At 39.6% G+C, this 16537-nt stretch overlaps 1 protein-coding gene across 5 annotated transcripts in view; it reads right to left on the minus strand.

Moving 5' to 3' along the window:
- Window positions 1-788: 788 nt before the first annotated feature.
- The window catches only part of ttll7 (tubulin tyrosine ligase like 7), an 88036-nt gene continuing 72287 nt past the window's right edge, over window positions 789-16537 (minus strand). For 2 of the 5 annotated variants that reach the window (XM_023339715.1, XM_023339718.1), the window contains 5 exons: window positions 16371-16531; window positions 13123-13296; window positions 10053-10159; window positions 5425-5529; window positions 2393-2482 (listed from right to left, as the gene is read on the minus strand). In XM_023339715.1, coding sequence (XP_023195483.1) covers window positions 5447-5529; window positions 10053-10159; window positions 13123-13296; window positions 16371-16531 — 525 coding nt within the window. In that variant the 3' untranslated portion in view covers window positions 2393-2482; window positions 5425-5446. Of the gene's footprint in view, window positions 2483-5424; window positions 5530-10052; window positions 10160-13118; window positions 13297-16370; window positions 16532-16537 lie in introns of those variants that run through there. The other 3 variants (XM_023339717.1, XM_023339716.1, XM_005800482.2) reach the window with 3 other exon arrangements.

Raw genomic sequence — 16537 nt, forward strand, 5'->3', positions numbered from 1 at the left:
TGGATTAAGGCTTGAATAATGAATCTATCTTCTGCTTTACTTTCGAGCAAAGACCTGGAGGTTTTTGTTCAAAACGTACTTGTGATTGTTTTTATGTCAAACTAACTTTTTGAAAATGCGGGCCAATTTTAAGTTTGGTTTCATCAGACATATTATTCCACAGGCTGTAGGGAGATTTTTAACCAGGAGTGGATTTTTTTTCCATATTTGTTAGAACTATGTCTTACAGCCAAACTCCTGTCAAAGTTAAAGTTCAGGCCACCAAGAACCTTGCTTCTTATTGTAAATGAAACAGAAACTTAAAATGAATTTATAATGAAAGAAAAATAAGGATTTTTCAAGTACGTGCTCCAATGGCATGATCCCACAGTTTAGAAAAATTTAATCTTTTATCTTTGTCTTTGTAAACTGAGTTAATTGAATCAACATTTAAAATGAATTGTTTTTAATAAAATCTGTTCAAAAGTGATAGGCACTCAATAAATATAATGCAGAGGCCCTTTTCTCATAGTCAGTCTTCAAAATGGGAAATTCCTGAGCAGATGTTATTCAAAAGCCAATTTTCAGGAACTGCCATAATGTGTTTTTTGGGGGGGGGTCACTAAGTCATTACTGTAACATTTTTGTAAATGCATGCAATGAAATTGTCAGATTAAGAAAAAAAAAAAGAACTCCAGTTGCAAGATTTCAAATTTATTAAAGCAATAAATCAGAGCATGAAATTGTTTAAACATTTTATTGCTATGTAAAATTAAAAATCCTGTACATTCAATGAAAAAGTTCTACTTTTAAATAACACAAAATAAAATTAGGCAAAATGAAAAAAAACAAATGGCATCATGAAGAGGAAAAAAAATGGGGACACTTCAATTTTTAGCAGTTTCAGCACAGCATTGCTGCTAAACACAAGTTAAAATGGTTAAAATTATGCATTCTGTGCTGTTTAGTACAGCCTATTATTTTTTTTAAGTCATACACACTGAAGGTAGAATCCTAAACATATTTTATTATATTTCTATGTATTAACATAAAAGGTCTAGAAATGAGGTCCTACATTGGGCCAAGACATATTAGCCTAAATAAAATCCAACATATGAACACATCTGTGAAACCCCTGGCACTTGCATCTACAGTGCTTGTGGATAAAGGCTGCAGCTGCTTCCCTCATAAATCACTCCTGTTACAGTGCAGCAAGTGAGAGCTGATGAGTCTACTCACTCAGCGTGTTAAACAATCTCTGAATAGTGATGCACATCCTTGTTGTCCTCAAAACAGCAGCACTGGGGATAACAAATGTGAAAATGAAGTGTCCTCCCCACGACAGCAGAATAATTAATGGCAACACAAAACTTCAAGTATATCCCAAACGCAGCTCCTTTGTGGATCTAAAGAGACTAAAGGCATGCATTCTCTACTAACGTGCAGCCGCTTTCACTTTCTGTGACACACTGCAAAGTGCACATCTAGGAGCTAGTGGGTGCTCTTGGTGAGGTTTGGCTCTTCATGCCGTGACTTTAAAGCCAGTTTGTGTTCCAGGAGGCAAAAAGGCTTGGCTTACTACATTGACATTCAAAACGCTTTAATTGGGCTGCACTTAATCTCACACAAGTAGAAACAAAACAGTGTTAGCATTCAAAACACCAAGTTCTTTGCGCATCACCTCTTTCGCAGTTAATTAATTTGAGCTGCATGATAAACAACATAAAGTGACTGTTATTAACGTAAACCATCTGTTATAAATTGTGAAATAAATTATAATCTGAGTACAGAAATAAAATTACTAATTAGGAACAGCAAAAATAAGCGTTCTACATCAATGTATTCAAATAAATCAAAGCTTTGTTGACGTTATTCCTAGACTGCATTCTGCAGCAGGACTCACTGCATTTGTGAAATACCTTACAAAATAAATAGTTACATAAATAAATAAATCTTGCATTGTTTATTCATTGTTAATTCTTCCTTTTACAGTACCATGACTTGAAACTGTACACTGAAATATAATACAGCAGTTACAATGAAGACAGAAGAGTGAAGCTGCCTTTTGTTATTACTGGTGCTGAGGAGAGGGATACAGGAAATGGTTAGCTGGTCTGAAGAAGATAAACAAAACTAAAACACTCTAGTAATCCCAAATCATCCAGCATTTTCTTTTTTCTTTTTTTTTTTTGGATCTTCCACAAGGCGATTGGGATGGGTTGAGACCCCACCCAGTGTCCAGAGCTGCCTCAAATTCACATCCATACTGGGATTACTAAGATCTGAGTTTGGCTTGGGTGGGAGTCATGGAAGAGGTGGGAGGTGGGGGGAAGGTTGAGGTCAAAAGGCGAGGTTTCGGCAGCCAGGCTTGCCACGGTGACCTCAGAAGTGGTCCATCCTGGCGGCGTAAAGGCTGCGGGAGCGTGGCATGGCCGTGGAGGCGCGGCCAAAGCTGGACGAAGGCCACTTCATGATGAACTGGGAGGTCACTGGCAGCAGGCACCTGGACAGACGGACACGAACGAGGGATGGAGGGATTAGGGGAAGAGGATGAACATAATGAGAGGATTAGTCCCGCAAAGGTCACAATTTAGAGGTCGGGGCGCTTTGATAGGCACAGAGACGGCATATTGCCCACTTTTCATACATTGATCTTTATGGCCATCTTCATTTGCACAGCTCAGTTTTAATAATGGCTGGGGGAAGACAGGATATTATGACACCTCTTAGTTTGAAAAAAGGAAAAAATGAAAGGAAAACCTAGAACTTAAAGACAGCGATCCACATAATCACAGGCATTTCATGAAAGACATATAACAAGAGTTACCATTACCACAAAATAAGATTTTTCTAAAAATACCAGATAATGTTGATTTGTTTTTTATGTACAGTGCAACAAAATGTGTTCGATACCTTACAGATCCCTTTGTTTTTTCTGTTTTGTTGTTTTGAAGTTACTTTTTTTTGGCACATGTAAGTGTTTAGATCATCAAAGAAGTTGATCAGACAAAGATAACCTGAGTTAACAAAAAAGCATTTTCACATAGTGATTTTGTTTATTAGGGGGGAAAAAACTATCCAAATCAAGATATCCCTGTGTGAATAAGTAATTGATCCCTAAACCTAATAACTGGTTGCCATGAAGGCAACAAATGTAATCAAGCATTTACAAAGATGCATATTTTCTTAACATAAATAACCAGTTCATGTTTAAGATCCTGCCATGGCATACTGTTTGAATTAAAGTCTCAGCTTTGACTAAGACACTCCAAAACCTTGATTTTGCTTTCATTTGGAGATGGTGCTGTGCACTGGATTATTGTCCTTCTGTATAGGTCAAGATTGCTAGAGTTGATAACCAGTCATTCTCCTTTTGGGTTTACTTTTCTGGTAGAATGCAGATATGTGGTTCTATTACAGCGGGTCATTCAGGTCCTGAAGAAACACAGGAGACACAGACTATCACACTACCAGTACATTGCTTTTGATTTTTTGCTGAAATAGTTTTTTTTGTGTGGTTGTTCATACTACTAATTAAACCTGACCACAATCACACTTCTGTGTGCACAGTTTACAATCCTGAAGTGAACTGTATGTTCAGAAGAGGAACGCTGACATCACACAGCAGCACACTGTGCAACTTCTGTGGTGAAAGTCTGTTTGGATGTGTAATTAAAGCCAGGAGTGATGGGACTGTGATGTGACATGTTAACATTTCAACCATTTTTTACGTACAGATGTATTGCGTCTGGCTTCTACTGGTGTCAAAAGATGCTGCTGGCCTCATATTAATTACATAAAATGAGTCAGGACCATTCAGACTGCAGATGCTTTGAAAACATTAGGATAAGTATGGCACAATCAGATTCTTTGGGGGGGTGAAAAGGTCGGACTTGGATCGCTTACACTGCCATGAAAAAAGTCGAATATAGGTCACATATGGACAAGCAAGTCAGATTTGGATTGCATTTGCCTGCTGTGTGAATGTAGCCCTAGTTTGACGTCACATGTAAAAGAGCAAACAGTTTATATAAAATATTCCACTTTCGTCTTTCCTGTCTAGAGAATGTTACTAAATGTTTTGAGGATCACACAGGCTGTTGTGTTTTGGTCAGAAGGGGCTTTAGCCTTTTTGTGTTTGTATCATCTCCTTTGCCCTTTATTTGAGAGCAATCAGTCAAGAAAGCAGGTTGCAAGAGAAAGGGAAGACATGGCGCAATGGTCGTTGGGCTGGAACTCGAGCCTGTGACGGCTGTATTGAATACCAAGACCTCTGTATATGGGTTGCATGCTCTACCACCTGTCCCACCGCAGAGCCCCAGCAGGGTCTTTAACCTTGAAGCTCTTTTGCCCATCTTTGTTTTATTATTTTTGTTTTTTTTAAAGGTTTTCTTGGTTCTAGTGGCCTTAATTTGACAGTTGTCAGAGAGGAAAGCAAGTTGAGAGAGAGAGGAAAGACAAGCGACAAAGAATATCGGGTTGGGACTCAAACCCATGATGGCTGCGTCAAAGACAAAGGCCTTCACATATGGGCCAATTGCTTTACCCTTGCAACGGCCCTCAATTTGTTTCCCATTGTTGAATCATCATTAGTCAGGGAAAATGTGATTTTTTTTTTATGACTTCCTGGGTGAACTGTCAATGCACCTTCTGAGAAGTTTTGAGAGACTCTTACGACAGTCCTCCACTGCTCCATTTAGGAACAAAAGCCTTAGACATGAATTTGTAAACAGACTGACATGTCAATGGCTTTGTATTTGCGTGTTTTAGATTGGGGTATGATGTTTTGGTTTTGGGCTAGTTTGGCTTTAATAGCGTTATTTCCCTCAACCTTCCTGCGGTCTTTGCCTCAATGCTCAGGAGGAGTGCAGCAGATGTCACAGTCATCAAGAGCATGGGTGTGGGAGGGAGTGTCCAGTCAGACCATCAGTTCCCTAAACAACACAAATAAGCCTCGGAAAAAGAGCACGCAGGGTCAGTGCAATATGCCTGAGCACAGGGTAGGAAGCTCTTAGGGTTCAATGAACCCTGTTGTCTCTTTAGACCGTGGGAGATTAATAAATTACATTTGAAAATTTTGTCTTTTACAAAAATAACAGGATGTCTTTCTCTTGATATTAAAATTTGGTTGATAAACTAAAACATTTAAATGTGCCAAAAATTAATAACTGAATAAATCTTAAAGGTGGCAAATACTTTTAAAACGTGGTGTTAAATAAATTCAAATCCCTCAAAATAAATAGTCTTCTGCAAATAAACTAAGTAACAAAAATGGACAATGTCCTAAATGCCAAATATAGAGAGCAAAAACAGAATTAGAAACTGTTGATCTACTGTACATAAGCTGTTGGAGTAATGCATTGTGACCCTTTGGGGCAGTTTACTTTGAGTTTTTCTGTAACTTGACCCTTAAAATTTCTAGTATCAGGAACAGAAAATCCTCACCTATCGTTCCGAGGCACAGACGTCAGTACCTTTCTAAGACTTTTCTATGACACCTTCCACCGAGACAGAGCAGTGAGGCAGCTCCTGCTAACAGCGTTCCAGTACCTGAGAATGAGACCAGTATCAGGTTGAGATAGAGTCAAGGAGTTGTGGGAGGTGGGGGAGGTTCTGGACCCTTCCCCCGTCTGCCTTGGTTGCTTTAAATGAGTTGGATACGGCTGTCGGAGCAATGTCAGATGAGGTGATCAGATCCTGGGGAGGGTTAACGGAAGCTTAGGCAAATGTCGGGGTACTTACTTAAAACACATGAGATGGAGAGTTTTAAAATTCCACTCTGATAAGTATGAGCAGTGATTTGAATTTACAGGCTTTTCTTATAAACTTATATCATTGAATTATACATTCAGTGACCCTATTTTTTACATCTTCAGTGAGGATCTTTATTTAATAAAAAATACATCTAATGCTCGTTTAGTTAAACAAGTACAATGGTCACGAGAAGGAGCTCCCTGTGGAAGTGTTTAAGATGTGACAATCTAATCAAAAGGAACCCATTGGGGCTGAGGATTAGAGTGGAGGAATAATATCTTCTTTAAACCATGTGTAGCGATAGCACATTTTTCTCTGACAGTTCTCGTTTCTTGTGAAATAGCTCTTGGACAAATTAGCTGAGCAGCTTCTCCCGAAGTCGACTGGAAAGGAGAAGGAGAAGAAGAAGAAGAAAATGAAGAAGAAGAAGAAGTAAAAAAAAAGAAAAGAAAAATGTCGCTAAGGGCCTTCGTATCAACAGAGCCTCAAACCCAAGAGAGTTAGGAGGGGATTCATATTAAATTGATTTAGTCCAATGAGAGTGTCCTTGAAACAGCTTCAAGTGGGTTGTATGGATCCCTGAAGCACAGAGTCTTCATCTACTCCTGGACTGGGTGAACAATGGCTCAGTGTGACACTTGTTCTAAAAGTTCTGCACTTCAGCCTCTGAGAGGTAGGGAAGTTCTGCTTTCAGCCTTTCATACATCTATTGTGCAGCCTAAAGTGCTTTTTTTTACTCTGCAACAAATGATTTCATACAAAGATTTAAATGTTACAAATGGACTGATTTTGCCTTGTTTTATTTGTTTGTTTTCCCATTGCTCAGCTCCATGTATTCTGTCGCTTCCCCCAAAGTCAGCATGGAAAAGGAAGAAAGAAAGAAAGATATTGAACATTCATGTAGGGCTGAGTGTGTGTTCTTTGCAGCTCCTCTGCAATTCACTTTGAGAATATTCAGCTCATAAAAAGAATCACTCTGGCAGTGGTGAGATGTGGGGAAGGCGGAGTCCAAGCGGCTGCTGTCTCTGCAGGCTACATTTAATTGGACACTCGTTCGGCATCTTCCAGGTTCGTCCTCCTTTTGATCACAAAGACGGCCAGAGGGGGAGGCTTGTTCATGCACTTGTGCTTTTGCTTAAACTACTGTATCTCCTGACAGGCCAGTCTATAGTCATCCATTGGGATGTGAATGCCACGGTGCATTAAGAGAAGCCCAGAGAAAACAAAATATCATGACTAAGGATGGACGGGGAGACCGCAACGACAGCTGACGCAATCGTAAACCAAGAGGCTTTGGCGTCTCAAAGGTTATTCGCTGCCCACATTGAGCTCAACACCTCAATTAGCTCTAATTACTGCCACACTTTTCACACAAATGAAAGTTAATAGAATTTGAAACTTTTGCCATCAGGAGAAAATGAAGTCTTTTGGTATTGCCAGTAATTCCAGGCTTAACAAGAAAGTCATTAGTAAGGCTATTTGGCTACTTCCTCTCATCAGCCCACACAGGCCCACTGAGGGTCCTCCAGCTCATGAGGGTTTTGACACACTTGATCAGAGCTCTTCACACAGAAGGGATGTGTTTGAACAGGAGCAGGCAGGTGTGGTCAGTAACAGAAACCCGGCGGACCCCAGGTAATAGACAAACTTTGATCCACATGGAATGCTGCAAAGAGGAGACCTAATCTGTTCACACATTGGATACAGGAGAGAAAATATGATTTTAAAGAAATCAAGTAGTCAACACTACCCAGTAAAAGTATTCATTCCCCTTGGATTTCAAGTTCAATCAGATTTTACAGAGGGTATCTGTTAACATTATTTTGCAGATTTTTGTAGTTGTAGGTTTAGGTACTCTGTAACAGTAAGGTGACCCTCTCCCCCATTCTCAAGTCTTTTTTCACTGCTTCTTTGTATTTAGCTTCATCAATCTTTCAATCAATTCTGAGCTTCCCCAGCCCTTCATTAAAATAAAATCCTCACAGCATGTTGCTGCCAACATTAATTGAGTTGGGGAATGTGTTCGCCACATTCCATCTTATACCATGTTTTTACTGTGTTCTATAGACGAATAGGTGTAAAATTTAAAATGGGACTTCTTTCGTCTAGTAAAGACTTCTTCCTGACTATCATAGGCCAGATTTGTGGTTAGTAGTAATGTCCAGGGATTTTTGCACCTGACTTGTGGATTGGCCTCTTCGCTGGTTCTTTGTTTGTCTGGCCTTTTAGTTTAGGTAAACAGTTGTGACTTGGTAGATTTGCAGTTGTGCCAAACTCTTTCTATTTTCAGTGATAGAATGGACAGTGCTTTGTGAGAAATTCAAAGCTAGGGATTTAGTTTTTAGTAGTTCAAAACTGCTTTAAACGTCTCTGCTGTGTTTGTTTTTAAAATAAAATTACACACAGGTGGAATTTTGAAGACAATTGGTTGGTATATATGTAGTGGTATCATAGTGTAAGGGATTGAATACCTAAGTAGGGGAGATTGGGGTAAGATGAGCCATTTTTCATATTAAGGATCACTACATCAAGGCAACATTAGCTTGACTGCAAACTTACATATCTGCAAATATTTCAGAATATTGTGCATTTCTTAAAATAATCAGAACAAGTGCGGACATAACTGTTTAGATATTATAGCCTGTCCAAAAAAGGGTGTCTCATGGCACAACTAACCCTGTGTATGGGGTAAGTTGAGCATATGTTTGAGGTAAATTGAGCCGTATACCTATAAACACACACTTCATCCTATTTTTGTAAGGTGTAAGGCACTGTGTATCTGTTGCACTGTACCTCATAGAGGGTGTCACCCTGGGATTTTCTATCTAAGGTTCTGATCTTTGCATTCTGTGTGGGTTGTGAACACTTAAAGGACAGCAATAATAACCTATCACTCTCACCATCAAAAGTTTCATTAGGTACAACTTTCCCAAAATTCTGTTTTAACTTGAGAGTTATTAAAAAAGAAAATACAAAAAATGCCACCTTTGTGATGAATTTGAATAATTACCTCAGACTTGAATCACTGCTTCTTGTTGTTGAAAGTTTGGCATTAAAATATGCCATTTATGAAACCAGCTCACTGCTCGAGCCATCTGGCTTCATTTCACAGCCCTGAAGGTTGCTGCCTTCTAAGGAAAACCAATGCTTCTTTGTATATGATCATGTTGAGGGCTGGTAAAACTGAAAGGTAATTCATGTGGAAATGAAAAACACCTGTGTCTTTTTACCATTTTCTGCAAAACAGCCTTTCAAAAGTATCGTGCATTTTATTACACTTCCACTGAAGTATAGGTTAACCTTTTTAAAGTAGGTTCAGAAACACAGCTCACATGTACATGATGAGGTTTATGTTTGGTTATTCATGTTTGGGTCATTTTAATGTAAAAGACAGGGTCAGTCCCTATAATCCACATTTTCTGTAAGAAAAATGCCAGCAGGCATGTGCCTTGAGCTAAAATATGATTTCAGAGCTTTTATATAGACTGCCACTTGGTCTTTCAGATGTAAATACAGCTAAAGAAATCAACTTGAGTGTTAAGAGAGGGACCGCTATCGGGTCACGGAACAGGACATGAGCATGCACACCCATACACTTTCACATCCACACAGTTTAGCCTTTCATGTAATGCATATACATCAATGAGAAAATAAAATCCTAATTGCTTCTCAGCCATCTGAAGTGGCGGCAGTGGCTTGTGCGCGGCCCTTCGCATGCCGATGAAGAGATGTGAGCCACTTGTGGAACTGCAAACCACACGTTATAAACCAAACTTTTTTTTTTCCCTGTCAACCTGTGACGGGAAAAGAGCGGTGCTTGGGTTGATAATGGCACAAATGCGGTGCAGGTGAAGCTCTCAGTTCCCACTGAGACACTTGTACTTCAAATGTTCTCAGGCTACAGTAGGATGCTCTTGATTAAAGCATTGTGCTAAAGACGTGGTGGCACTCGAGTGCTGTGCTGCAAACAGGTTGAATGTTTGCAGAGTTGACTGAAAGTGCTCCAAACAGTCTGAATGTGATTTCTTCTCCTTATTTTTTCTCTTGCAACACAGAGTAACAAATTTGGGGAAAATAGTGCAATCATTAAACTGTCTCTTTATGCTCTTATAAACTCAATATGTTTTTTTTTTTTTTTTTGTTAATGTGAGAAGGAGAAGGACATCATGCCAGACTGTTGGTTCTGCAGCCAAAGCAACCATCTTCGGACATGTTTGATCAGGCCTTCATTGAAATGTTGAAGTGGTGGCACCAACAGAAAGCAGTGAGAAGAGGCATTGTTGCAGGATGAGGGGGGTGGAACTAAACCAAGCAGAGACCTGAGTTGAGGGGCGAAGAGACGGAAGAAGAGGAGGTAGAGGAAGCAGCAGCAACAGCAGCAGGAGGGGAGCCATGGGTGGAGGTTGGTCCAGCAGCGAATGGAAAGCTTTTTTATACAAAGATATATAGACAGAGGAAATAAGGAAAGACAGACAAATGCAAGCTTAAAGCTATCCGAAAGGATACCTTTAGCAAACATGTGGTTCTGAGAATGATCAGATCAAATAGAGAACATATTTGCATTCACATACTCGAAAATCAGTTCAGGCAAATTATAAAAGAACATCACAAGAGATAAAGCATAAAAACACCACATACCTTTTAACAGCTAAGGTTTTTATACACTAGAAGCAAAGTGATAGCTTGTTAAAATATGTGCAAGGCTTATGAATCATGTAAAGTGAGGCCGCAGGAAAAAAAAAAAAGAAAAAAAAAAAAGCTCTCTCTCGTAAGGTCATTTGCTGCTCAGACTCATCTGGGCTCTAATTGAATTAAGAAGGCCTCCAGAGGCCCCAGGCTAACCTGAGCGCTAATCTGTGGGCCATTATTTCCTGTTAACGGCACGCTCCCTCTCTCTCTCTGCTCCCAACTCGGCTCCCGCCCTGTCTGACGGGCCCACAGCATGTGTGATTTAAAAGTTCACTCATTCCAAACCTGAGCCGCTGTTCCCTGTGGCGATCTGCGTTAAAAATAGAATGAGTCTGATTTTTGCTTGTTTGTTTTATCGGGGGTTGCATGAAGAAGATGATGGCTGCAAGGCTCCGCAGAGAGGGAGTGGGGGAAGCGGAAATGTTTCCTGAAAGAGGTTTAATGATGATAGCTGTATCGTAACGCAGTGTTTGTCAGTGCCTTCCAAAGGGAATTTATTACTTGGCACTTGTGGGGCTTTAGACTGCTTTGATTAACACTCCACTTTGACCTAAATATCAGATTAAAACACCAAAATAAATATTCATCAAGGTTGTTATCTTTACACATGTTCAGCACTGCAGCAACTTCATTCATTGCCTCTGTGTTGTGTTTATTATCTGATTTATTTTTTACTATGTTTTTAAATTGTTCGTGGCATTGCAGCAATCAGCCAGCGCATTAAAACCACCTGCAAGATACTGCATAACGAGCTGGACGCAGGACATCTGGGAATTTTCTTGTGATGTCATGTGGTTTTGGGTTGTGGGGAGGGGCTTGTAAATACAGACACCCAACATTGCATTATTATGACCTGATCAATGCCAATAACATTGACTGATTGTAATATCTCATTAATATTTTACACCTATATTTTTGTTCATTCTCATTATTTCACTTTGTAAACTAAAACATAGTGATCGTCACATTAAATAGTTTAAGTAAGTATGGAAGTCAAGGCGTCTTCCAACTGAATGTTATAATAAAAGCAATTACTTTAGTATTTATTGAGTCTCAAAAATGCAAGTTTAGAAGATCTGGTTCAGCTGGATTCAAGACACTGAATGTCTTCCGTCCTGGCAGCACTAATCCCCCTTGAACTTTTTCACCTTTTGTCACATTACAATCCCTAAGCTTCAATGTAATTTATACGTGATAGTTTAAGTTTTTTTAATTATTATTTTTTATGTAGTTTTCCCATTGTGTTGAATGTTAACCAAAAAAGGACAAATGTGGTTCCGTCTGAATAGAGCATGTTGGGAATAAATAATTGCAAAGGAAATTACATGTTAGAACACACCCTCAAAGCTAAGGTTAGAGGATATGACACACTAGGGAACGCCCTCTTTAGGGCGTAGCTTAGATAGAGGCTAACAATGGAGATCACGAAGTGTTCTTGGGTGCCATTTTGTTCTGCTAGCCCTTAAGGATAGCATGAACTATGGATTGCCTTTATTTTGGTAATGAAAGGAATTCCTAAATTCAACTCACTGACTCTTTTTCAACCTTATACATTAAGAACTTTGCATGGAGAACAGATACATTCTCCACAAGCACCACATTGCACAGATTTGCTATGCAATATGGTCCTTTACAGGACTTGCCATAACCTGCAAACATGATTTGTTATGGTTGTCTATTAGAAAATACTGTAGATTGTAGTGCCTGACCAATAGTTACCCTATTAAAAGATTTTACCACCTGAGGTGTGGATCTCTGAAGCTCTTCCAGAGTAATCAGGGTCTCTTGGCATGTTCTGTGTCTAAGAATCTCTTTGGTTGTCATGTCTCGGACATGTTTTTATAGGTTTGTAGCTGTGTCATACACTTTCCAGTTTTTAGATAAGTGAACTGAACACAGCTTTGCGAAATGTACAAAGCTTGGGATTTTGTTTTGTAATCTGGCTTTAATCTTCTCCACAAGTTTCTCCCTGACCTGCGTGCTGTGTTCCTTGATCTTTATGATCTTGATTGTTGAATAATGATCTTTAAAAAACCTCTGAGGCCTGTACAGAGTAACTGGATTTTTACTGAGACTACATTATGCAAAAATGGAATCGTATTTATTAATTAGCTGCCTTCTGAAAGAGACTGGCTGCACTTATTTAAAGGTGTCAGAGTAAAGAGGCTGGAAACAAATGCAAGACATTGCTTATATATATATTTTTATGTTTCAAAAATTATTGAAAGCCATGTAACATTCTATCCTACTTTCCATTTTACAATAATGAACTACTTTGTGTTGCTCTAGCTTATAAGATTTAACAATGAGGTTTGTGGTTGTAATGTGACAAAAAGGAGTGGAATACTTTTGCAAGGTAATGTAAATACATCTCACAATTACTGACCAGGTATGAAGTATATATACAGGTTATCAGATGAATTCTCAAGACCAAAACTGAACATTTTTATTTGCATATTATGGCTTCATTAGGCATTTTTCTTATTTTTATGACTTTTTAAGTATCTTTTGTAAAGCATTTTGAATTGCCTTGTATATAAACAAGGCTATACACATGAATGTGCCTTCCTTCAAAAGAGTGGAGAGCCCTGAGTAACTCATATTGCATCCTAGCATGTTTTTCAAATCTGTACTGCAGCAGAATAATCCAGAAAGACTGCTAAAGTCCAAGAAATCAAAACATTTGAACCCACTTTTTACCTTGTATCATCCCAATCAGGACTGAAGCTTGTCAAAGTGCCACGTGACTCTGAGACAAACTTGTAAACGACTAACAGACAGTCCCGGCACAGCTGGACGAGTCGGCGACAGCACTGCAGCTCCTGGGGCGACACCACATCGCTGCTCTTGCTGAAGATGATCTCCCACGACGAGCTGAAGAGCAGAGAGCCCAGTTAGCATACAAGTAATAAACATCACCAGGAAGCCTCACTTACAAGTTAATTATGTATGCACTATGACCACAGTATAACCTTTTCACTGTTGATGAGTGCAAAAATCTGCATACACTCTGAAATCTACCAGCATGGGGATAAACCCAGATGAGGGATGAAACAAATCCAAGTACAGTTAACCCTCCTAACAATCCTATACATACCCCTGACTGGGAGAGAGTTTCAAGAACTGAGGCAGACAACCCCGGGGGGGAAGTTTTGATGTCTTCCCCTCTTCGCTCCTTGGGAGGTGGGACGTGCTTCCTCTGAAAGGGTTCAAAACTCTGTGTTTCCATTCTCCTCCTCCTAAGTCCTTTCTTAAAGCCTGCTGAATTCATTTCCCACAATAGCTGCTGGGCCGTTTGATTGTTGTTAAGTCCCTCAGATAAAATATCAAACAAGAGACAGAGCGGAGCAAGGAGGGGGTCTTCACCCTGGATTTAGAGGGTGCTTTTGGACCAGTAACCGCCTCACTGTCTCTGCGTGATACGGGGCTCCCTGTTGGGTTCATCCATGTTAGAGCGTGCCACGTTGAAAGAAGGAGGCCAGGCGATAGGCTAGAGAGCTAGCTGTATCATCCAAGACCACGCTGTGATCAGACAAAGATAAAACGAGGGGGGTGGGATGCAGCCTTGTCTAAACTAATCCTTGCAGGCTAATGTCCCTCTACCCAATCCCTGCCATTTCAAACAAATTCTCCTTTTCAATCACTTTTCAAAATCTCTCAGTCACTAAGTTAGTCTTTGACTCTCCCTACTCTTATCAAGCGCTTCATCTCTGTCACCTGCTCGCTCCCTCCCACACTCGCCCTCAATTAGGACCCCGATGGAAGCAGGAGAGTAAAGTGGAGAGCTGTGGACGGTGGCTCGAGTTACCCCCCTGAGCCCTCTGTGCCAGGGGGAACACGCCGCCGAACAACTGAACTGTAAATGATATGGAGACTAGGAGATGTGAGAAGGTCACACCTTTATCTCAAAGGAGATGAAAAGCCAGCAGTTCAGCAGCTGTCTGCAGGTCGGGGTGGTATATCTGAATCTTTCCGCTTGTTGTCTGATTAAAGGTGCTTGTAAGACTTTAGTTACAGGACAAACTCCAACTGATCTCGATGTAAAGTTGATTTTTTAGAAAAAGTAAATATTACTTAAAAAAATTAAACCACAAGAAGACTTCAGACTGTCAGATAACAGCCTGAACTTAAGAGGCCTTCATTCACCTCCCACCCGATTCCATTCCACCCTTTCTCTTTCTTCCTGCTCTCACCTGTGAATAAGCCCTGATTAGGCCCGGTTTAAGTGGAGAAAGTGCAGTGGGGTCTGCTTGATCTGTCAGTCACTCCACATCTTTCAACCTGTACATTTTTTCTGAAGTCAGACTGACTTTAAATGCCAAATTGTCCCTGCTGTCAGTAAGAACTGGCTCATTGATGAATGGAGGGCACACAGGCATGGGGAACCGAGGCAGTATATGAGCCTCTAGTTATGGACATGGAGAAGTGATGCAATGAATAAAGTAGTAATTGGGTTGGAGTGCAAACACTTGTTTCTGTTGACTGCAAGCAATTCAAATTCATTCGTGGTTTTTTGATACTTTTTTCTGTTTTTGTCTGTCTGATTTTGTTACAAGTTAGAGTACATCCCAATTCATCTCATGTCTAAATCATTTTATACTTATTCTAGAAAAATAAATATAACTCAAGAGTTTTTGTAATTGATACTTACAATTTTTAAAGTTGATCAGAATGTTAAACATTTTTTTGTTTATGTTTTAGTCTTTCTATATGACTCTGACGTGACAAAAATACTAATTTCCCTTAGCCAGTTTAAAATTCGTAAAAATAGAGAACATGCCATTCAAATAATGTCGATGTGTGTTGATCTTTATAAGCAAGTATTAAGTAAGCAACAAGAAAATAGTTGCCTATAAGAAAAGCCAGAGTATCTACTTAAAAGTTTAAAACAACTGGAACTGTGACAAGCAAGGCTGGACAACTTTCTTTCCACCCACAGTGATGAGAAAGACAAGAGGAGTATAAAATATTCAAAGCTCCTGGCAGCAAAGACTGGCTTTCTGAGGACCAAGTCTCCATAATAATCATTACACACTTCCACTAGATTGTAATTTTGTTCTTAACTCGATTAAATGAAGGTTAAATACAAAAATGAGAAAGATTACAAGTCAATGGAATATTCAAGAAGCATGTCAGGAAAACACTTATTCTGTCCTACCATGCATTGTTAATATGCTACTGTAATTTTAATTGGATCTGTTTGCTTTGATCAAATGAAATCAAAGTTTTCAGCAAGAAATACAGCAGGAGATTCTGGACTGAAAAAAATGATGAATATGTTTCTGGTAAGCATGGTGGAGGATCCGTAATGCTGTGGGACTGTTTCACTTCCAAAGAGCCTGGGTGCCGTGTTAGAGTGCATAGCGTCATCAATTCTTATTGTAAACCCAGGAAAATTTTAAATTAAAATGTGGTTGCCTCTGCTAGAATACTGAAAATAGGTTACCACTGGGTCTTTCCGCAAGATTAGATGAAAGACCCAAAACAAAAATGGTTCACCACACACAAAATATATATTTTTTCCTGAACATGCCAGCTCCAGACCTAAATCATGGAGAACATGAGGAGTGAAGTGAGCTGAAAAGATGAGAACATAAGAGATTACTCCAGACTGCGTAGCATCTAAAAAGAGGACTGGTCAAAAATCAGTGTTAGGAGAAAACTAGTGTCATGACTTCAAGTAGAAAAATATCTTGTGAAGGAGGATTTTTCTCCTCCAATAGAATAAAAGTACAGGAATTAAAAATAGATTTTTTACAGTGTGATGAATTTAAAGCAAGTCATTGTAAGGCTTTATCCCTGAGGTGCAAACAATTTTGAAGGACAGCGTATTTAGAATAGACCCACTGGTTTTCTGTTCAGTATAATTTTAAGGGTGTTGCGTCCTTTGTTCATTTTAATAGAATTCATTTGTAGACGCAGCTCTAGTCAAGCTCAAACCAGCCTACCCGGTGTTGGAGAAGCAGCTCCAAAGGCCCTGGCCATGACTCCACAACAGTCGATTGAAGACGCGTTTAAAAAGCCGATAGAGGTGCAGGCTCTCTACATCCGGCTCCCTCCAGATCCGCTGCAGCACCAAGCGAACGTTTGAACGAACAATGTCCAACACCTGAGG

The sequence above is a fragment of the Xiphophorus maculatus genome, chromosome 9 (assembly GCF_002775205.1).
Source record: "Xiphophorus maculatus strain JP 163 A chromosome 9, X_maculatus-5.0-male, whole genome shotgun sequence".
In the NCBI taxonomy this organism is placed as follows: domain Eukaryota; kingdom Metazoa; phylum Chordata; class Actinopteri; order Cyprinodontiformes; family Poeciliidae; genus Xiphophorus; species Xiphophorus maculatus.